This window comes from Cyanistes caeruleus, chromosome 20 (assembly GCF_971803275.1).
Source record: "Cyanistes caeruleus chromosome 20, bCyaCae1.hap1.1, whole genome shotgun sequence".
NCBI lineage: Eukaryota > Metazoa > Chordata > Aves > Passeriformes > Paridae > Cyanistes > Cyanistes caeruleus.
This window is the reverse complement of record NC_141720.1, coordinates 546,375-566,534: the sequence shown is the minus strand read 5'-3', so window position 1 is coordinate 566,534 and position 20,160 is coordinate 546,375. Positions and strand designations below refer to the sequence as shown.

General features: G+C 59.6%; 2 protein-coding genes across 5 annotated transcripts; one reads left to right on the top strand and one right to left on the bottom strand.

Annotated features, from left to right (window-relative positions):
* Positions 1-830: 830 nt before the first annotated feature.
* Positions 831-8,219, bottom strand: LOC147649672 (ectonucleoside triphosphate diphosphohydrolase 8-like). The gene is made up of 10 exons (XM_086858823.1): positions 8,091-8,219; positions 7,549-7,693; positions 6,780-6,897; positions 6,010-6,160; positions 5,700-5,859; positions 4,936-5,166; positions 4,188-4,448; positions 3,745-3,855; positions 3,336-3,473; positions 831-3,039 (listed from the first exon to the last, which is right to left on the bottom strand). The coding sequence occupies exons 2-10, from the start codon at positions 7,672-7,674 to the stop codon at positions 2,830-2,832; spliced, it is 1,506 nt and encodes a 501-aa protein (XP_086714949.1). The 5' UTR covers positions 7,675-7,693; positions 8,091-8,219; the 3' UTR covers positions 831-2,829.
* A 2,499-nt stretch (positions 8,220-10,718) lies between these two features.
* On the top strand, positions 10,719-19,938 carry ENTPD8 (ectonucleoside triphosphate diphosphohydrolase 8). 4 transcript variants are annotated; one of them, XM_086858820.1, is made up of 10 exons: positions 10,719-10,773; positions 14,142-14,273; positions 14,675-14,792; positions 15,837-15,987; positions 16,138-16,297; positions 16,831-17,061; positions 17,549-17,809; positions 18,210-18,320; positions 18,474-18,608; positions 19,463-19,938. In XM_086858820.1, exons 2-10 carry the CDS (start codon positions 14,154-14,156, stop codon positions 19,652-19,654), a joined length of 1,479 nt encoding a protein of 492 aa, XP_086714946.1. In that variant the 5' UTR covers positions 10,719-10,773; positions 14,142-14,153; the 3' UTR covers positions 19,655-19,938. The 4 variants fall into 4 exon arrangements, with proteins under 4 accessions (XP_086714946.1, XP_086714948.1, XP_023793795.2 ...); XM_086858822.1 differs by lacking the exon at positions 10,719-10,773 and adding an exon at positions 10,830-10,918; XM_023938027.2 differs by lacking the exon at positions 10,719-10,773 and adding an exon at positions 13,031-13,100.
* Positions 19,939-20,160: the final 222 nt, after the last annotated feature.

The window sequence follows — 20,160 nt, the reverse complement described above, 5'->3', positions numbered from 1 at the left end:
AACAGGGGTGTGTGTGTACTCGAGCCACACTTCCCCACAGCAGATTTGTCCATCAAAAGCCAGAATGAGACACTTGGTCCCTTTCTCAATTACGAGCAAATAGCACATTCCACTCTCACCAGAGCACAGCCCTGAAGCCAAACAGGGCTGGGGCTGGGCATGGCCCTTCCATGGGATGCTCAGATATCACATAACCCTGAGACCCCCAGTTTTAGCAGAGACTCCCCTTTGGGTGGGGCTGTCTGAAGAAAACGGAGGGCTGGATGTAGCACAGGGTGCTGCTGGGGCAATGAGGGCTCCCCTGCACAGCATTCCCCTCCCAGCATGTGACTCAGCTGAGGAAAGGCAGCTGGAGCCGTGTCCTTGTGCACAGATCCCTGTGATCCTTGTGATTCCCAGCCAGGGCAGCATCACCTTGCAGAGCTGCAGTGGGGTCAGCTTGGGCAGGGGGAACAGCCCCTCAACAAAACCTCTGGGACTATTTACTGCAAAAAGGGACAGGACAACTGGAGAGTTGCTCATGCTCTGTCTGGGTTTGCAGCTGGAGGTTTTGGTCAGCTCTGGGTGCTCACAGCCACTGGCAGTGCCACACGTCCTCGAGGGCTGGTTGTGCCTCTCTGTCCCCCATGGGACGAGGCCCCCCCATGCTCAGCAGCAGGGGATTGCCAGAGCAGGGACATCACTCACCCCTCCCACGGAACCCAGCTGAGCCCAGAGCTGGTGTGGAGCTGGGAGTGCAGGAGTGCTGGCTCCTCTGTGCCTCAGGAGCCCAAAGGACATTGCCATGGCAAGTGCCACGAGCCCACAGAGGCTGTACCGACACACCATCGTATCACAAATGAAAGGGTTTGTGTTTATTTTGTTCTTTCAGGTAAGATTCAACTGTGTTTTCCCCAAAACAGGGTGAGTCTTCTCTGAAATGCACTGTGGACATTTCCCTAAGTCTCAGAGAGGGGATTTGTTGAAATGAAGCACCATGAGAAGGTTAAAAATTCACTGCAGTACAGGACAAACAAAAGAACTTACGAAAGACAAGGGAATAACCAATCCTGCAGGAGCTGAGAGCCACGACCCAAAAAGTGAAGAGCAGGAGCACACTATAAATCCAATTAGAAAGACAAAGAACAACTTTGTGTGATTCCAGTGCTCATTAACGTAGTAAAACCCCTGCCCACATGCTGTGATCACCCTTCCCCACATTTGCCGGCATTGCCCGGTGAGACTCGGCTGGAACTGCCCCTGCCCGCAGATCCTTGTGACAGCCCCGGCAGGAACAGCGAGCAGCTCCCTGCTGCAGCCCTTCCAGGGAAGAGCCGAGTGCTGCCCCTCTCCTGCCCCTCTCCTCTCTCCCCAGGGTGTTCAGGGACCCCAGGAGCAGCACAAAGGGGCTCAAACACATCGAGGGGTTGCTCACAGCCCCGGGCTCTTGGCCTCTCAGCATCCCCTGGCAAAGGCTGCTGCTGAGCCCCCTGGCAGGGCAATCCTCCCCTCTGATGTGAGTTTCCATCTCGCTGGGGTAAAAAGCTGTTATCAGGCACCGCAAATGTCACTCATCTCCTACAGACCTTGTAGAGAGCTTGTAATGGGAATGTTGAGGCTGGGGAGAGCAAAGAGGAAACAGAAATGGGGGTGGGACAGCACAGAAAAGCAGAGTGTCAAGGGTTAAACGCTGTGAGAAGTCATTCATAGGATTCCATTCAAATGAGGAGGAACTAACTAGCTGAAAATAATGGCAATGCCAAACTGGCCATGAATATTCACCTGCAAGATAAACAAGAGTTTTGCCTAAGGCTGATGAGAGAAAATAATGGAGGAAAGCTTTTCCGGCAGTATCAGCTTCCAAAGGCCACAAAAGACAAGTCCAAGCTGTGTTTGGAGGAGGCAGAGGCAGCTCTGAGGAGTCCCCGGGGGCACAGGCTGGGTGAGCTGGGGCAGGGCTCCAGCAGTGAGCTGCTGCTCCTCTCAGCCTGTGGAACACATCCTCCCTGCCCTGCTGCAGTGCCTCACACCGGGGCTTCTGCAGCTTCCCCTGCTCTCTGCTCCGGGCACGGCTCCTCTCGCCCCTCCCAGCCCCGATCCCTCCCGGCAGGTGGGCACCTGGAACATCCCTGTGATCCCACCATGGCTCTGCCAGGCCCTGGGACAACCAGCCCCTCTCTCCTCCCACTCCCCGCGTTTTCCTAATGCTGCTTTTCCCAGGAAAAGATCAGATTATCCACCAGGATATCTGAGTGGCACAGCTTGAGACAGGGTCAGCTTTTGGAGCTTTTTGGACACAGGGGAGAGACAACGAATCCATGTGAGGTGTCCCTGGAGACTCTGGTGCTGGACCTCAGAGTGGAGCCAACACGGACACGAGGCCTTTTCCCTCTCAGAGGAGGAGTCTCAACTCATCCATCATTTGGCTGCCAGTGGGACTCCCCAGAAATGTAAGGGGGGCCCTGGGAGCTGCCTCAGCCATGTCCCAGCAGTGTTCCCGAGTCACCCCGTGTTGGAAAGGGAGGATGAGCTGTCTGCCAGGCAGGGGCCACGGGGTGCAGCTGGGGAGGAGAGGAACCTCACGCAGGAGAGGAGTGGGCTGTGCCATCCCCCCCTCACAGGGCTCCCCAGGGCCGAGCCCTCCCTCCTGGAGCATCTCCAACCAGCAGGGCAGGGAAAGGAGAACCAGAGAGCACACAGCTGTGAGGAGGCTGTTTTACCAGCTCCAGCTCACCAAGCCAGCACCCAGAGCCCCCCAGGACAAGTCTGTGGCCTCTGGGCACACAGGGGTGACTCCGGGAAGCAGCTCCTCGCAGAGGGGTGGCAGCAGGACCGGTGGAGGCAGCGCTGCTACAGCTGCTCATAGCCAGAGGAATTTCTCTGGCAGCACGTGGCTGTGAGCAGGCAGAAGGTGAGGATGAGCATGATGGCCAGCAGAACTGAGGCTGCTATCCAGCTGCTTCTCGGGAGCTCTGTGACTGCTGCAGGAGGCTCTGAGGGGATCATGTTGGTGAGGTTGAGCATGTAGCCCAGAGTCCAGCCCACGTCTGTGTCAGCAACCTGTGCAGGGAAGAGGGATGGGAAAGGCTGTGAAGTACCAGGCAAACTAGAGAAGAGCCTGCACCCCCAGGTCCTGCTCCACCATTTCTGTGCCCACCTTGGGCTGCAGAGGCCCCAGAAGTGACAAACTGGAGGAGAGCACAAAGGGCCAGATGTCCCAGCAGCTGCATGAGGGCAGCTCCAGAGCTGCCCTGGTACGGGCAGTGGGGCTGTCCCTGGTATCCCCCATCCCCAGCAGCACGGGGTGGCCACAAGGCACTTCATGGCACAAGAGTGGCAGCTGGACACGCTCCTACCTGCTGGGTGAAGTGGATGTTGGGCCATGTGGTGGTGTTGAATTTGTAGCCTTGCAGGAGAAGGGTGAGGGTGTAGGAGCTGGCTGTGCAGGCGTCACGGAGCTGGGTCCTGCTCGCCATGGGGAACAACTCCTGCACCTGCACAGGGGGACAACAGGGGGAGGCTGGACACAGAGCAGTGCTGGATGTGCCCACACTGGGGAACAGCCCCTCAGTGCAGCCAGGAGCAATGACCAGGACAGCAAGGGGACCCTGGTGTTCCAGGGCTGCTCTCCCATATCTCTCCAGGTACAGAGACCTTGGTGCTCCTGCTGGCTCTCTGCAGCTGAGCACAGCAGAGGATGGGCTATGGATGAGCCTTCAGGCTGCCCAATGCCCAGGTGAAATGCACTCCTGGATACAATCTCACCTGTTTCCAGCTGCTGCTGCAGATCTGCCTGATGGTGTCATTGACCAGGCTCAGGGACTGCCCTCCTGTCAGGTTCAGAAAGTGAAGGCTGTGATAAAACCCCGAGAAGGCCTGTGGGTGACGAGACCAAAGGTGACAGGTTAGTGAAGCACTCGGGCCACTGATGCCCCCCACCCCTGTGCAGGGGTCCCTGTAAGGCCCCTCTCAGCACTGCAAGGTGGGAAGGAGCTTGGGAATGCTGCCCACAGGGACAGGGAATGGTGCTGGGAGAGCAGAGGGCTGGGGCTGTCGGGCATGCAGGTCAGCACCCTCTGTGTCTCCACGTGTCAGGCACAACCCAGCTCCAGGGCTGGCACAGCCCAGACATCTCCTGGAGCAGTTTCCCAGGGGTTACACCCCAAACTCCCATTGTCCCCCCTGTGGCAGGGACAGAGGCTGCTTACAAAGAACTGTCCCCGCACGGGGGGCTGATACACCCCATTGAACCCGCACGGCCGCTCTGCCCCGCAGCTGAAGTTGAAGAGACTCTGGATGGCCGTGCCACACGCGCCTGGCTCCCCTGTCCCTGTCACCGTCAGGACCAGGCCAGGGCTGGCTGAGCTCGGTGCACGCACACAGGGGCTGTCGTACAGCTCTGCCACAGTGAGGTTCTCCCGGTACCCCCGCGGGTAGCAGGGGTGGGAGATCTGGGCACTCGAGCTGGCCTGGAGAGAGACAGAGCCATTAATGGGGCTGCCACGCCACCGAGAGCCTTCCCACAGCCCAGCCCAAAGAGCAGCACCTCCACCCCAGGAGGACTGCATGCATCCCAGCCTGGAGCTCCCCGAGCATCCCTGGCTCCCACAGCACCGGGCTCTGGCTCTGGCCCGGCCGCTTGTGCAGGGACTGTGCTGGGAAACCTCTCTCTGGGCACAAGTGGAGCAAGGGCAAGAGAACGGGGACACCAAAACCCAACAGATACGGCTGGGCTCGGGAAATTACAAGAAACGCCACTGCACGTCCAGATGTGGGGAGAAGGGAGCCCTGGCTGGCAACCACCAGCACCTTCCACACAAAGGAGGGAACTTTGGGCTTCCCTTGATAAAATCCAGGCCTCTGCCAATTCCCAACTCCTCGCCCACAGGCACGCCCAAAAGTGCTGCAGGAGACGGGCCGTGGGGCTGGGAGACGGCTGAGCAGCCCCCGTGGCACCTGGTGCAGAGCTGCCAGCAGCATCTTCAGGGCCTGGCTCTGCCCGTAGCACAGGTAGCTGTGGCTGTACAGGGAGTAGTTGGTGCCGTAGAGCCGGAAGAACACGGACGTGTTCCTGTCCTGCACAGGGACCCCGGGCTGGAAGGTGATCTGCGTCGAGGCACCGCCAAGGTCCAGAGCTCCCAGAACCTCGGTGTCCTGGGGATGTTCCCATTGCTCTGCAAACGAGAACTGGCCCCACACGCGGCCAGGCTTAGGCTGAGCTGCAGGAGCGCTCACCCACGCTCCCTCCCTCCCTCCCTCGCTCCCTTCCTTCAGGGACTTTGGGCCTCACAAGCCCCAGGGGCACCTTCCACGTGCTCCCTGTTTCACCCCTGCCTGCCCACATCCTCCTCCTCAAGCCACACACGCTGCCACGAGCACTGAGCTGCGGCCTCTTGGCCGCTGCACATCTGCTGGCACCCACATTTCCCTCTGGGCACGGAAAGAGGAACTCTGGCTCCCGGAGGCCCATCCCGCGTCCCCGGCATCCCAAAATCCACCCAATGTGTGTGTCAGCAACCAGAGCACAGGGCCAGGCCGAGCAGGACACAAAGCTGCTGTGAATCACATCAGGGGGGTTGAATCTGCAGCCCCCGAGCACAGGGGCCCTTGGCTCGGCTGAGCCGTGTCCCACAGCTCCGCTCTTCCCTCCTGTGCACACCAGCAAAGCTGCTGGAGCTCGCACAGGGACGCTGTCCCCACTCCCCCGTCCCCAGCTGCACCTTGAGCAGGGTCTCCAGCAGGTAGTTGACAGTGATCCAGCCAAAGGAGCCCTCCTCGCTGCCCGTCAGGATCCGAGCTCCGCGGAAATGCACGGGATACTCCCCGATGGCCTTGGACACCTCGGCCAAGACCTGCTGGGCCTTGGTGCTGTTCTCCTCCCTGCCGGCAAAGGCACCGCCAGCTCAGGAGCCGCAGGCCCCGGCTGGCAGCTCTGGGAGCCGGGCTGGCAGCGAGAGGAGCCGTGCCCTGCCAAGGAGCTGCTGTGAGACATCTCCCAAGGCCGGCAGCCGCCCCTGCCCGTGCCGCTACCTCAGCAGCCGCATGCCGGCCGTGGCCCCCAGGTACGTGGGGGTCTCCCGCTGCTGCTCGGCCGGGACGATCTCCATGGCCCTGTCCAGGCAAGGCTTCAGGCTGGCGCCAGCCCCTGCAGGCTCATCGGCGTAGCTGGAGATGCCGGGTCCTGCCACAGGGAAGCGGCGATGGACAGAGCCCAGCGGCACCCCGGAGGGACGGCACACACGGGGACGTGTCCACACGTCCACCCCATTCCCCAGCAGCTCCACTTGGCCCACTCAGACACACCCAGATGTTCCAGCCAGAGCACCAGCCCTGCTCGGGGCTGCACAGATGCCAAAATACCAACTGCTGCCCCGGCACCACCTGAGTGGGGACACCGGACTGCTCTGGGACTTGTGCAGAGCTTTTGGGGACCCCTGTGGGCACCCAGAGCTGCAGATCATGAAACAAGGTGTGAACAGATGTGGCAAGAAGAGCCAGGAAGCTGAGGCAGGGGAGAAGGAGCAAAGTGCACATCCAGCATCCCAAGCTGTGACAGGACAGAGCTGCAGGACCTGAGCTGAGTGGGGACCCGGTTCCTCCCCCCATTCTGCACCTCCCGGTGACTGTAGGGCTCCCTCAGGGACACACTGTCCCCTGAGCCTTCCTGTGCTTCCTCACAAGGCAATCTCCCTTCAGCCCAGAGCAGGCTGAGACACTCCGGTCAGCGATGGTGCTGGGAGAGCTCGGGCCAGTGACCCAGGAGGCTGGGAGAGAGGGAGGACAGATCCTGGCACACTCACCGGACACAGAGCAGGCCTCCACCTGGGAGACAATGCCGGTGCCGTTCTCCTTGTCTGCAGGCCACCGGTAGATGTAGAGGGACGTGTGTGTGGAGCCAGCGTCAAACACCAGACCGTACTGGGGAGGCACAGGGACACGGGCTCAGGGCTGGCTCAGGGCTGCACCAAGTGCCATGGGGCTATCTGAGAGCTTCTGCTCCTGCTCCCCCTGTGTGCCTGTGAGCAGCAGAGGTCTGCACATCCACCCTCCCCTCAGCAGCCCTGCTCCACCTCTACCAGCCCCGCTTTCGCCACTCCAGCGAGTCCCAGCCCAGGAAGGACGCGCAGGTCAGTGGGGTGAGCTGCAGAGCAGTGAGGCATCCAGGCATGGCCCAAAGGGCTCAAGCAGCTCCCAGACCTTTGGCAAATCTCACAAAACCTGACATTTTTTAGCAGAGCAGCAGCAAAAAGCAGTAGGGGAGAGAGGTGTAAACCCAACAGGTGAGTTGGACGTCTGAAAACAGGACAGAGAGTGCCTGTGGTGGCAGATGGAGCAGCCGTGGGGAGAAGGCTGCACTTATCTCTGCCATCCTCAGCAAGCTGCCAGGACCGTGGTTTGGGGGAGGCTGATCTGCCCAGTGCCACCTCCATGAGGTTAAGTCCTGAAAAGCTGGGCTGGTTATGGGGACACTTGCAAGCTGAGAGGAAGGCAGGGCTAATGGAAGAACTGGAGGCAGGAAGGGGCTGGTGGCATCCCCGGGCTGCCCCCCAGGTCTCACCGGACACCTACTTTGATCCTAGCAGGAAGGACAGCATCCTTTGCCGGGATCAGGACCAGGACAAGGACGGTCACCGTCAGCAGTCCCAGCACGGCCGCCGAAGCCCAGCTCACCGCCCCGAGCAGGCGCGGCGACATCCGTGGGCTCTGGGGAGGTCTGTGGGAAGGGGTGGCTTTGGGAGGGCGCACCGGGGAGGGATTTGGGAGGGTCTCCGGGAGGTTTGCGGGCAGGCGGGGTCTCTGGGAGGAGGGTCTGCAGAGAGGGGCGGCTTTGGGGAGGGGATGTGTGGGGAGGGAGGGTCTTTAGGATGAGGACATCGCGGGGTGGGTCTCTGGGAGGACCTACGGGACGGGGACTCTTTGGGAGGGTGTGCGGGAAGGGATGGTTTGGGAGGGTGTGCGAGGAGGAAGGGCCTTTGGCAGAGCAGCCCCTCGGGGGTCCCCCCAGCCCCTGAGTGACCCCCTGGGACACGAGGTGGGCGGCTGGGGAGAACACGAGCTTGCGTGGCCCCGAGCCGCCGGGAAGGGGCAGGGGAGCTCCGGCCGTTCCGTACCTGTGCCCGGAGCCGTGTCCGTGCCCCGGTGGGGCGGGGATGGGGGCACAGCCCGTGTCCCCCCGGGCCCGTTCCCCCGGGCCCAGCAGAGCGAACAGAAAGCGAAGCTGAGCCGCTCTCGGATGTCCGGGTCCGGCCCCGGCCGGGGCGGGCTCTGAGCGCTGCTGCGGGCGGAGAGAGCTCGGGGCTGGGGACAGCGGGGCCCGGCCTGCCTGGAGCTCTGCCTGTAACCAAACTGTGCCTGTACCGAACTGTGCCTGTACCGAACTGTGCCTGTACCGAACTGTGCTCTGCCTGTACCGAACTGTGCCTGTACCGAACTGTGCTCTGCCTGTAACCAAACTGTGCTCTGCCTGTAACCAAACTGTGCTCTGCCTGTACCGAACTGTGCCTGTACTGAACTGTGCCTGTAACCAAACTGTGCCTGTACCGAACTGTGCCTGTAACCAAACTGTGCTCTGCCTGGAGCTCTGCCTGTAACCAAACTGTGCCTGTAACCAAACTGTGCTCTGCCTGTAACCAAACTGTGCTCTGCCTGTAACCAAACTGTGCCTGTACCGAACTGTGCTCTGCCTGTGCTCTGCCTGTAACCAAACTGTGCTCTGCCTGTAACCAAACTCTGCCTGTAACCAAACTGTGCTCTGCCTGTAACCAAACTGTGCTCTGCCTGTACCGAACTGTGCTCTGCCTGTAACCAAACTGTGCTCTGCCTGTACCGAACTGTGCTCTGCCTGTACCGAACTGTGCCTGTAACCAAACTGTGCTCTGCCTGTAACCAAACTGTGCCTGTACCGAACTGTGCTCTGCCTGTACCGAACTGTGCTCTGCCTGTACCGAACTGTGCCTGTACTGAACTGTGCTCTGCCTGTAACCAAACTGTGCCTGTACCGAACTGTGCTCTGCCTGTACCGAACTGTGCTCTGCCTGTACCGAACTGTGCCTGTAACCAAACTGTGCTCTGCCTGTACCGAACTGTGCTCTGCCTGTACCGAACTGTGCTCTGCCTGTGCTCTGCCTGTGCTCTGCCTGTACCTCCTGTGCTCTGCCTGTACCTCCTGTGCTCTGCCTGTACCGAACTGTGCTCTGCCTGTGCTCTGCCTGTACCTCCTGTGCTCTGCCTGTACCTCCTGTGCTCTGCCTGTACCGAACTGTGCTCTGCCTGTGCTCTGCCTGTACCGAACTGTGCCTGTACCGAACTGTGCTCTGCCTGTACCAAACTGTGCTCTGCCTGTGCTCTGCCTGTAACCGAACTGTGCTCTGCCTGTACCGAACTGTGCCTGTACCGAACTGTGCTCTGCCTGTACTGAACTGTGCCTGTAACCAAACTGTGCTCTGCCTGTGCTCTGCCTGTGCTCTGCCTGTACCGAACTGTGCCTGTAACCAAACTGTGCTCTGCCTGTACCGAACTGTGCTCTGCCTGTACCAAACTGTGCTCTGCCTGTGCTCTGCCTGTACCGAACTGTGCTCTGCCTGTGCTCTGCCTGTGCCGAACTGTACCGAACTGTGCCTGTACCGAACTGTGCTCTGCCTGTACTGAACTGTGCCTGTACCGAACTGTGCTCTGCCTGTACCAAACTGTGCTCTGCCTGTAACCAAACTGTGCTCTGCCTGTACCTCCTCTGCTCTGCCTGTACCTCCTCCGCTCTGCCTGTACCGAACTGTGCTCTGCCTGTACCTCTGCTGATATGCAGACAGAAAAACTGTAGCTCACAGAGTAGTTATAAGAGCAGGTATGAATTTATTCAGCGCTGAGGTGCATGGGGATATCTCCTCCAAATATCTCCTCCTTCAGCTGAACTTTTTACCTTGTCTCTTTGCACATGCTCCCTTCAGTTCTTTTGACCCCCCTCTTTCCATTTCTTCCGGTTTAGGGGTCCAAAAGAATCCAAGGAACCCCCTCATCCTATGGTGCATTTATCCTTGCATCCTGTTTACCTATTCCAGCTCCTTATCTCATGCCGCAGTCTTTATTCTCTTCCTCCTATTATGGGAGCAGTCAGCATTTCACACGGGTTTTGTAGCCCCTTCTTTTACTCAAGGCAATTCTTATAAATGATACCTAATTCTTAATTTCTCTGTTTCATTGCCTGCTCCCTGCCTGCCCTGTCCCAAAGCCACGGGACTCTGGCCGTGGCAGATGCTCTCCATGGGGACAGACAGGACCCTGGCAATGGGGGTGGCTCCCTAACCGTGGGGACCTGCTGTGGGGACAGCTCCTCACCTTCCAGATCCTTCCCGTTTCTGTCCCGAGCCCCGCTGCCAGGCTGGCTGTGCCTGCAGCAGGACCCTGGGGGTCCTGCAGAGCCGGGTGACAGCAGGGTGACAGCAGGGTGACAGCAGGGTGACAGGGCAGGCTCGGCCCCTCACGGTGTTCGTGCCTCAGGTCTGGCAGGGCTGTCTGGGGCTGCCGGGGCTCAGCTGCTGCCTTGTCCCGGCTCGCAGGCTCCGGGGCAGGGGCTGCCCGGGCTCTGGCCCTCGGGCAGGGCAGCTCCCGGGCCGGGCTGTGCCGCTCCTCCAGCAGCGAAGTGGTTAATCCCGGGTGCTCTCTCCAGCCCGGCTTTCCAGCCCCAGCCCTGCTGCCTCCCGGACAAGCGCTCCCCTGGGCAGGTTGCTGGGCAGGGGCCAAGGGGAGGTGCGGCCAGGAGGGACAGCCTTTGTCCCAGGAGCGGGCTCCGGGCTCCAGGTGCGCGCTGCGACCGGGCACGGGGGACCGGGCACGGGGGAACCGGGCACGGCGGCACCGGGCACGGCGGGACCGGGCACGGGGGACCGGGCACGGGGGAACCGGGCACGGCGGGACCCGGCACGGCGGCACCGGAGCGGACGGGGTGAGCCGGGAACGGGGGAACCGGGCACGGCGGGGCCGGAGCCGACGGGGTGAGCCGGGAACGGGGGAACCGGGCACGGCGGGGCCGGAGCCGACGGGGTGAGCCGGGAACGGGGAGCCGGGAACGGGGGAGCCGGGAACGGGACCCCTCGGTGGAGCCGGGACCCCTCGGTGGAGCCGGGCTGGCTGCGGGCTCCGGGCAGCAGCGGGGGCGGTGCTGGGGGAAACACGCTCCGTGGGCTGGAGGGGCAGGACGATGCCCGGGTGGGTGCAGGGGGCAGAGGGGCACGGAGGGGACAGGGACCGGGCGTGGAGGGCACTGCCAAGCCCCAGCGCTGGTGGGAGGTGGGATGCAGGGAACTGATCCGCCTGGCAAGGATGCTCCTGGCATCCACAGTCACCCTCTCAGAACCTTCAGAGCTGTCAGGAAAATTAATCCACAAACACCAGAGGTTTATGTCCAAAAAGGAGACAGAGGAGTCCCTTTACTTTATTCGAATAAAGGGAGAGGCCATGGGGCATTCCCCTGGGGTGTCTCAAACTTTTGGAGGGCGCAGCCTCCTTTTTATCCTAATTCCCGGCCGTGTGTCCCTCTCTTTCCCCATAGGCTGAGGTACTTGAGAGGTACAGAGTTCCCCGAACAAATGCCTGATACCTGGGATACCCCCCAATGCATAATCCCTTCTTAATTCTTAACTCTGTGGAATTCGTGGTGCTTCCTCAGTGCCTCTTTCATCCTTCAGTGGAATCCATCCCATTGTTTCTGTTATCTCTCAGTGTTAGTTTCACTTTATCAGCAGCCCCACAGCTTGTTTGTAAAGTCAAACTTGTCATCCCTCTCAGAGCCCTTTTGGTTTCTAATCCCAAACGTGCCCAGTGGGAAGTCAGCCCCCCATTGTCCTGCAACAGGAAGTTTGGATCCAGCAGTGGCTCTGAGCCTTTTGCCCCCCTTTTTGAATCCCTGCTCCCTGTGCACGGGATGCTGCGAGTGAGGGATGTCACACAGGTGTTTGTCCCGCCCTTTGTCATGGCCAGCCCTACAAACAAGTGCAGCCCTGGTGCAGCTGCTGGGCACAGCTGGAAACTTCCCACAGCTGGAAATGGGCAGGGACTGTGCAGTGCCTCCTCTGCAGCTCTGGAGGCATCAGCACCACCCTCCTGCTCTGCTGCTCCCTGTCCTGCACGGGTGCTAGCAGGTACTGGAGCTGGCCGGGGTGCCACAGCAAGCCTGGGCAGATCAATCAGCTTCTCACACTGTTTCCCACCCACTGAGTCCCTTCCTGTGCCCTCTTCTCCTGCCTGGAAAAGCTGGCTCTCTGCTGCCTTTGGATGTTTCCCCCTGTCCTGCCAAAACTGGAAGTAGTCCCTACCAGAGCAGGAGGAGCCCGTTTCCCACCCTCTCCTGCATGCAGGATGGTGCAATTGATCACCATGAAGTGTCCTTCCATTTCACAGGGCATGGGACAGAATTTTCCAGGATGTAGGCTGGGCTGAGGACTTTTGCCATTGCTTTGTTTGTTACCTGGAGCAGATGAATCACATCCCAAAGGCACAGTTATATCAGGGCAAACCCCAGCAGGGCTGGCAGAACTGCAGATAGAGCTGGGGACATGGCTGAGCAGTTATCGTGGTGGTGCTGTGTTAACGATTGGAGTCTGAGATTGCTTGGAATTGATGACGACTTTAATGTCTCAAAGAGGTCCTTAATGATTCCCTGTTTCTACAGCAAGGAATTATCAGCTGATTCCATACGATCTCTTCTGGCAATAGCCACTGTAGAAAGAGGGCTCCTGGCTATGGGACAAGGTCTGACAAGGGGTTTCAGTGGCCACATGTCCCATGACGTGGGCCCAAAGAACAGCTGCTGTTCTTTGTTGTGCATCCCATGCCGTGCAGGAGATTGGTGACCCTTGTTCACTGCCAGAGGTGCTGACTCCAAAGCAGGAATCAGCATCTCCTTTGACCTTTGCCAAAGGTCTTTCCTCTGCACCAACCTGGGAAAAAGGCAAGGGAATTTCTCAGGGATTTTATGCACCCACAGGAGAATTGTGTAGCCGAGTGACAGCTCCAGGTTCCACCCAAAGCACTGCTGGGGTTGAACCACAGCTCTGGTGCCCAAGGCGCTCAGGCCATCTGCAGTTTTCAGCTGGACTGTGAAGCGAGGTCAGCCTGGCTCCCAGCAGGTATCCTGCCTGTGTGGCTCATGGCACTGGGCAGGGCAGGAGGAGGAGGAGGAGGAGGAGGAGGAGGAGGAGGAGGAAGAGCTGTGCATTTCAAAAGGCACATCTGGACCAGCCATGGGGTGCTGAGCACATGGATGTCTCAGCTGCCCTGTGCTGAGGCTGTCATGGAGAACCAGACTCTTTGCTTTGCTTTAGTTTCTTGGGGTGTTTGGGGGCTGTTTCTGCTGGGAGCTGAGCTCTGGACAGACAGGTGGGAAGTGCTCCAGTCCCCAAGGGCAATCGCTGTGGCCATTCCAGCCTGGCTATGGGCTGTGTGCCCAGATCAGCAGGCGCTTCCTGCCTCTGCCCTCCTGCCTGCCCTTGGGGCTGCAGGAGAGGTGTGGGGATCACAGCAGCCATGGAATCTGTCCCTGCACATCTCTTACATGCTGTGGTATCAGCAAGAACTGCTCAGGCAGGAGACCCACAGCTGGAGATGCTGTTTCCCTGCCTGGATCAGAGAGGACCCTCTCAGGGACAGTCTGGGTGTGCTGGGTGACAGATGTGACCTGGTCCCAGGTGTTGGGGAGGGGTTTTGAGGTGGCAGCATGTGGGTGCTGGAGGGATGTGGCTCTCAGGGGATGGTCACACTGGTTCCCTGCCAGGCCACAGTCCTGCTCCCAGCTTGGAGCTCCAGTTAGCCATGGCCAGGCTTCCCCCAGTGGTGCTGCTGGGAAGGAAGATGCTGACTTGCCAGTCAGGGAACAGCTTGAGCAGGGCAATGGGCTGGGGTCCAGGCACGCAGGGACATGAGGGGCTGCAGGTGAGAAGGCAGGGCTGGAGAAGCTGTGCTGAAAATCCTTCAAGGAGGGAGTGCTCGGAATGGAAGGGCAGCCCTGATGCTGCCAGCAGCCACTGGAACGGCTCCAGAGGAGCCCATGGATATTATCCTGTTCCATGCCAAGAGCAGCCATGCACCAGAGAATGGCTTCATCCTCAGGAAGGGGAACGTCCCATATCCATCCACGAGGAGTGAGCTGGGGGCTGGGGCTGTCCTTGCAGGTTGGAGCAGGAATGGGCTCCAAAGCCAAGGCCATTGCCAGTCTCCTGGGAGCCACCTGTGTCTGCAGTGTCATCGCCCTCATTCTGAGCGTCGTGAATGTCAAGGATGTGCTTCTTCCCCCCAGCACCAAGGTAGGCTCCTCAGGAGGAGCACAGCTCTCACTTGGCTGCTGCCTTCCTGCTGGGTGTTGGATTTTGCCCGGGTTTCAGGCAGGCTGTGCTGTTTGTCACCAACATGGGCACAAAGCCCTGCACAGACTGGGGTGGGTCTGGCTGAATTTGGTCACTGTGCCTGGCCTCACAGCACACGCAGCTCTCCTTCATTCCAAAGCACTGCCAGCTCCGGGGGCTTGGGACGGATCCTTGTCCCCAACACAGCTGGAGACTGCAATGCCACCTGCATTTGTCCTGGTCTTGTTTGGCCACTCAAGGCTCCCCTGCTCACCAGGAGCTCTGCTGGCTGTCCTGGAGCTTCTCTCTGTGTGCAGCAGGTGATGCTGCAGCCCTGAGCCCGTGTCCCTGTGCCTCCCCAGTACGGTCTGGTGTTTGACGCTGGCTCCACACACACGTCCCTCTACATCTACCGGTGGCCTGCAGACAAGGAGAACGGCACCGGCATTGTCTCCCAGGTGGAGGCCTGCTCTGTGTCCGGTGAGTGTGCCAGGATCTGTCCTCCCCCTCCATGCCCAGCTCACCTGGGGGTGGCCAGCCTTGCTGCTGCCTTGCGTGGCTGTTCCACACACCAAAGCTGATTCATGCCAGCTGTGAGAAATGCTAATTTATATTTTGGGCAGTTCTAAATATCTACAGGAGTGTTTATTCCTATTCCAAAACTGCTGTCAGGCTTTGGCACAAGGACAAGTCTCTCTGGAAGAAATGCTCAGGCTAGAGGGCAGATCTAGGATCACATAAATGGTACATGGAACTGGGCTGGGGCTAGCAAAGGCCACCAGGCCAGGGCAGAGGTACCTGGGCAGGGGGCAAGGGAGCTCAGAGTTCACCTTGCCCTGTTGTCCCGCTGGGCAGTGCTGGCTTGGCTGTTACTGGTTAACAGCAAAGGTCTGGCCAAGGGCAAAGTGTAACACAAGGGGTGCCTGGGTTTAGCTCCCAGGAAGATAAGGAGTGAGATTTCCACCCCAGAGCCTGTCCCTACACCCTGCAGGACCATGCTGGGCTCTCAGATCCAGTGCCAGCCTCTAAAAATAGGGAGGCTGTGCAAGGGCACCTCTGTGTGCCTATCAGCTCCACGTGCCATTGCCGCAGGGTGCAGAGACACAGCCCCTTCCTCAGGGAAAGGGGAATGGCTGTGTTTGTCCCCAGCTCCTGCGGGACTGACTGGCCATGCCCAGCACTCGGGCTGGCCAGGAGCAGGGGTGAGCTCAGCATCCGCACACCTAACCCTAACCCTAACCCTAACCCTAACCCTAACCCTAACCCTAACCCTAACCCTAACCCTAACCCTAACCCTAACCCTAACCCTAACCCTAACCCTAACCCTAACCCTAACCCATGGCACAGCCGCTGTCCCCAGGCAGGACAGCTCCCAGCACGGCTCAGGGCTGACCTGGCAAGCTTGGGACTACCCGGGGCAAGCAACAAAAGATCCCTGAGGGATTTCTGGGTGGACACGTCCCCGTGTGTGCCGTCCCTCCGGGGTGCCGCTGGGCTCTGTCCATCGCCGCTTCCCTGTGGCAGGACCCGGCATCTCCAGCTACGCCGATGAGCCTGCAGGGGCTGGCGCCAGCCTGAAGCCTTGCCTGGACAGGGCCATGGAGATCGTCCCGGCCGAGCAGCAGCGGGAGACCCCCACGTACCTGGGGGCCACGGCCGGCATGCGGCTGCTGAGGTAGCGGCACGGGCAGGGGCGGCTGCCGGCCTTGGGAGATGTCTCACAGCAGCTCCTTGGCAGGGCACGGCTCCTCTCGCTGCCAGCCCGGCTCCCAGAGCTGCCAGCCGGGGCCTGCGGCTCCTGAGCTGGCGGTGCCTTTGCCGGCAGGGAGGAGAACAGCACCAAGGCCCAGCAGGTCTTGGCCGAGGTGTCCAAGGCCATCGGGGAGTATCCCGTGCATTTCCGCGGAGCTCGGATCCTGACGGGCAGCGAGGAGGGCTCCTTTGGCTGGATCACTGTCAACTACCTGCTGGAGACCCTGCTCAAGGTGCAGCTGGGGACGGGGGAGTGGGGACAGCGTCCCTGTGCGAGCTCCAGCAGCTTTGCTGGTGTGCACAGGAGGGAAGAGCGGAGCTGTGGGACACGGCTCAGCCGAGCCAAGGGCCCCTGTGCTCGGGGGCTGCAGATTCAACCCCCCTGATGTGATTCACAGCAGCTTTGTGTCCTGCTCGGCCTGGCCCTGTGCTCTGGTTGCTGACACACACATTGGGTGGATTTTGGGATGCCGGGGACGCGGGATGGGCCTCCGGGAGCCAGAGTTCCTCTTTCCGTGCCCAGAGGGAAATGTGGGTGCCAGCAGATGTGCAGCGGCCAAGAGGCCGCAGCTCAGTGCTCGTGGCAGCGTGTGTGGCTTGAGGAGGAGGATGTGGGCAGGCAGGGGTGAAACAGGGAGCACGTGGAAGGTGCCCCTGGGGCTTGTGAGGCCCAAAGTCCCTGAAGGAAGGGAGCGAGGGAGGGAGGGAGGGAGCGTGGGTGAGCGCTCCTGCAGCTCAGCCTAAGCCTGGCCGCGTGTGGGGCCAGTTCTCGTTTGCAGAGCAATGGGAACATCCCCAGGACACCGAGGTTCTGGGAGCTCTGGACCTTGGCGGTGCCTCGACGCAGATCACCTTCCAGCCCGGGGTCCCTGTGCAGGACAGGAACACGTCCGTGTTCTTCCGGCTCTACGGCACCAACTACTCCCTGTACAGCCACAGCTACCTGTGCTACGGGCAGAGCCAGGCCCTGAAGATGCTGCTGGCAGCTCTGCACCAGGTGCCACGGGGGCTGCTCAGCCGTCTCCCAGCCCCACGGCCCGTCTCCTGCAGCACTTTTGGGCGTGCCTGTGGGCGAGGAGTTGGGAATTGGCAGAGGCCTGGATTTTATCAAGGGAAGCCCAAAGTTCCCTCCTTTGTGTGGAAGGTGCTGGTGGTTGCCAGCCAGGGCTCCCTTCTCCCCACATCTGGACGTGCAGTGGCGTTTCTTGTAATTTCCCGAGCCCAGCCGTATCTGTTGGGTTTTGGTGTCCCCGTTCTCTTGCCCTTGCTCCACTTGTGCCCAGAGAGAGGTTTCCCAGCACAGTCCCTGCACAAGCGGCCGGGCCAGAGCCAGAGCCCGGTGCTGTGGGAGCCAGGGATGCTCGGGGAGCTCCAGGCTGGGATGCATGCAGTCCTCCTGGGGTGGAGGTGCTGCTCTTTGGGCTGGGCTGTGGGAAGGCTCTCGGTGGCGTGGCAGCCCCATTAATGGCTCTGTCTCTCTCCAGGCCAGCTCGAGTGCCCAGATCTCCCACCCCTGCTACCCGCGGGGGTACCGGGAGAACCTCACTGTGGCAGAGCTGTACGACAGCCCCTGTGTGCGTGCACCGAGCTCAGCCAGCCCTGGCCTGGTCCTGACGGTGACAGGGACAGGGGAGCCAGGCGCGTGTGGCACGGCCATCCAGAGTCTCTTCAACTTCAGCTGCGGGGCAGAGCGGCCGTGCGGGTTCAATGGGGTGTATCAGCCCCCCGTGCGGGGACAGTTCTTTGTAAGCAGCCTCTGTCCCTGCCCCAGGGGAGAAGGCAGAGACTGGGAGTCTCCTCTGCCACTGATTGTGGAAAGGGGTGGGACAGAGGGATCCTCAGAGCGGGTCCTATCTGCAAACCTTTCCTGTTATCGGAGGTGGCTTCTGCCTCCTGCTTGTCCTTGCCTTCCCTGCGGGAAACGGGCAGACCTTGTCCCAGGGGACCCGTCTGATCTAGCTCATAGTGCAATGCAGCCTCACGGCTGTCAGCCAGCTGTGACACTTTCTGCTTGGCCATCAAGGAGGTGCCAGATGCAGAACCCTGGGAAGTACTTGGGACTCTCTCCTCAGGCAAGAGGGGCCCTGGGTCTTTTCTCAGGTGATGAAGGAATTGTGGTTTTCACCATGTCCCCTTGTCCCCCAGGCTTTCGCTGGGTTCTACTACACCTTCCACTTCCTGAACCTGACCCGCCAGCAGCCTCTGAGTGAGGTCAACACCACAGTCCAGTCCTTCTGCAGGAGGAACTGGACAGAGGTAAGAGCCCTGTGATGGGCAGCCAGGAGCCTCATGTTTTTCCTGTCCCAAACCTCTGCCCTTGGAGCACAAGCCCTGCTGTTCCTGGGCCAGGGAGGGGTTCTGAGCATCTCTCTAGTTCCCTGTTACACTGTGTCCCCGGTGGCCCCACAGCTGGTGCAGAGCTTCCCGCAGGATTTGAAGCACCTGCACACCTACTGCTCCGTGGCCATTTACATCCTGACACTGCTGCTCGATGGCTACAAGTTCAATGAGCACACCTGGAGCAACATCCACTTCAGCAAGCAGGTAAACACCTATGGGCAGCAGGAGGGGATGGACGTGTTCAGGAGCAGCATGTCTGGAGTCATCCATGCAAGAAATGCGTTCCTGTTTCATGGCTGCTCCCCAGGGATCCCAGGAGAGTTTTGCTCTCTCTCAGTCACCTCCAAACCTATGGCCCAGCTCATTTCTCACTTTCCCTGCTGTGAATGTAACTGATTTTAAGGGGGTCAGGGAAAAGCAGAGCAGGATTTGGCCGCTTTGGTCTCTGATGCTGTTATCAGAGTGAGAGGTGATGGGGACCCCATGACCACTTTGAACCAGAGTATGGCCTGGCCAGAATATTTCCAGGATGAGAGGAGACAGCCTCAAGTCTAGGGGAAGCTCAGTTAGGTACTAGGGATGTTTTTTTCAGGGAAAGGGCCAGGCTTGGGAACAGGCTGCCCAGGGCAGTGGTGGAGTCACCATCCCAGAAAGTGTCCAAACAACATGTGGATGTGGCACTTGAGGACATGGCTTAGTGATAAACATGGTGGTGGTGCTGGGCTGCTGGCTGGACTCGATGGTCTGAAAGGTCTTTTCTGAGCTCACTGATTCTGCAGCGAAATTAGGATTATGGGGATGGAGGAAAGGCCAGATCTGAAATCATGTGCAGGTCACAGAGGCACGCCTGGATCACAGCAGCCATCCACGTTCAGCTGTCCCCTAGCCCTGGGGGACAGGGGCAGGAAAGCTTTTTGTGCAGCTGCTGCTGGCAAGATCAGGTTCAGCACAGCCTGTGAAACGGCAGCTCATGGGAGAGGTGCCCCTCAGCCCCTCACACCAAGCTGCTGGTGCCTGGGAGAGGGGCTTTGGATGATGCCCTGTGCTGTTCCCCTCAGGCAGCAAACACTGACATCGGCTGGACACTGGGCTTCATGCTGAACTTCACCAACATGATCCCTGCCGAGGCTCTGCAGCACGTCAAGGGCCACCAGCCCGGCCTGTGGGCAGGGGCTGTCTCCTTCCTCGTGCTGGCCATCCTGGCAGGCCTGGTGGCTGTTTTCCTACAATGCTTCTGGAAAACAAAGTAGCTCCCAGCCTCCTGACTACAGGCATCCTGCCCACTAAACCAGGGAATTGGTGCAGAAGAGGTGGAAAGTGAAGAATGAAGGCATTAGACCCATCTCCATTGCTCAGGACATCTGACTGGGTCATCTCTGTGAATGTGGAAGATGACAAAGGTGTATTGATCTCTCTCCAAGAGGAAGAAGACTCCTTTAATCTGACTGCCAAAAGCTGATTGAGACTTGCTGGCTGGATGAAGCCAGAAAAACTCAAACTAGAAATAAAATCATATAAAATTTGTTTTTTCAAATATGAATGTCACTGCTCAGCCTAGCAGTTTCCTTGGCATTCCCAGTCCTGCTGGGCTACTCTTCCAACAGCCCTGGGAGGAAACTGGCAATGGAGAGCTGTGGTGGGCACCTCAGTCTGAGCAGAGGGATGACATCATCTCTATCCTGCCCTGTGCAAGATATGTTTCTGTAATATGTGACAGAATCTCTTCTGAGACACTGTCAGCTGTCTTTAAAAATAC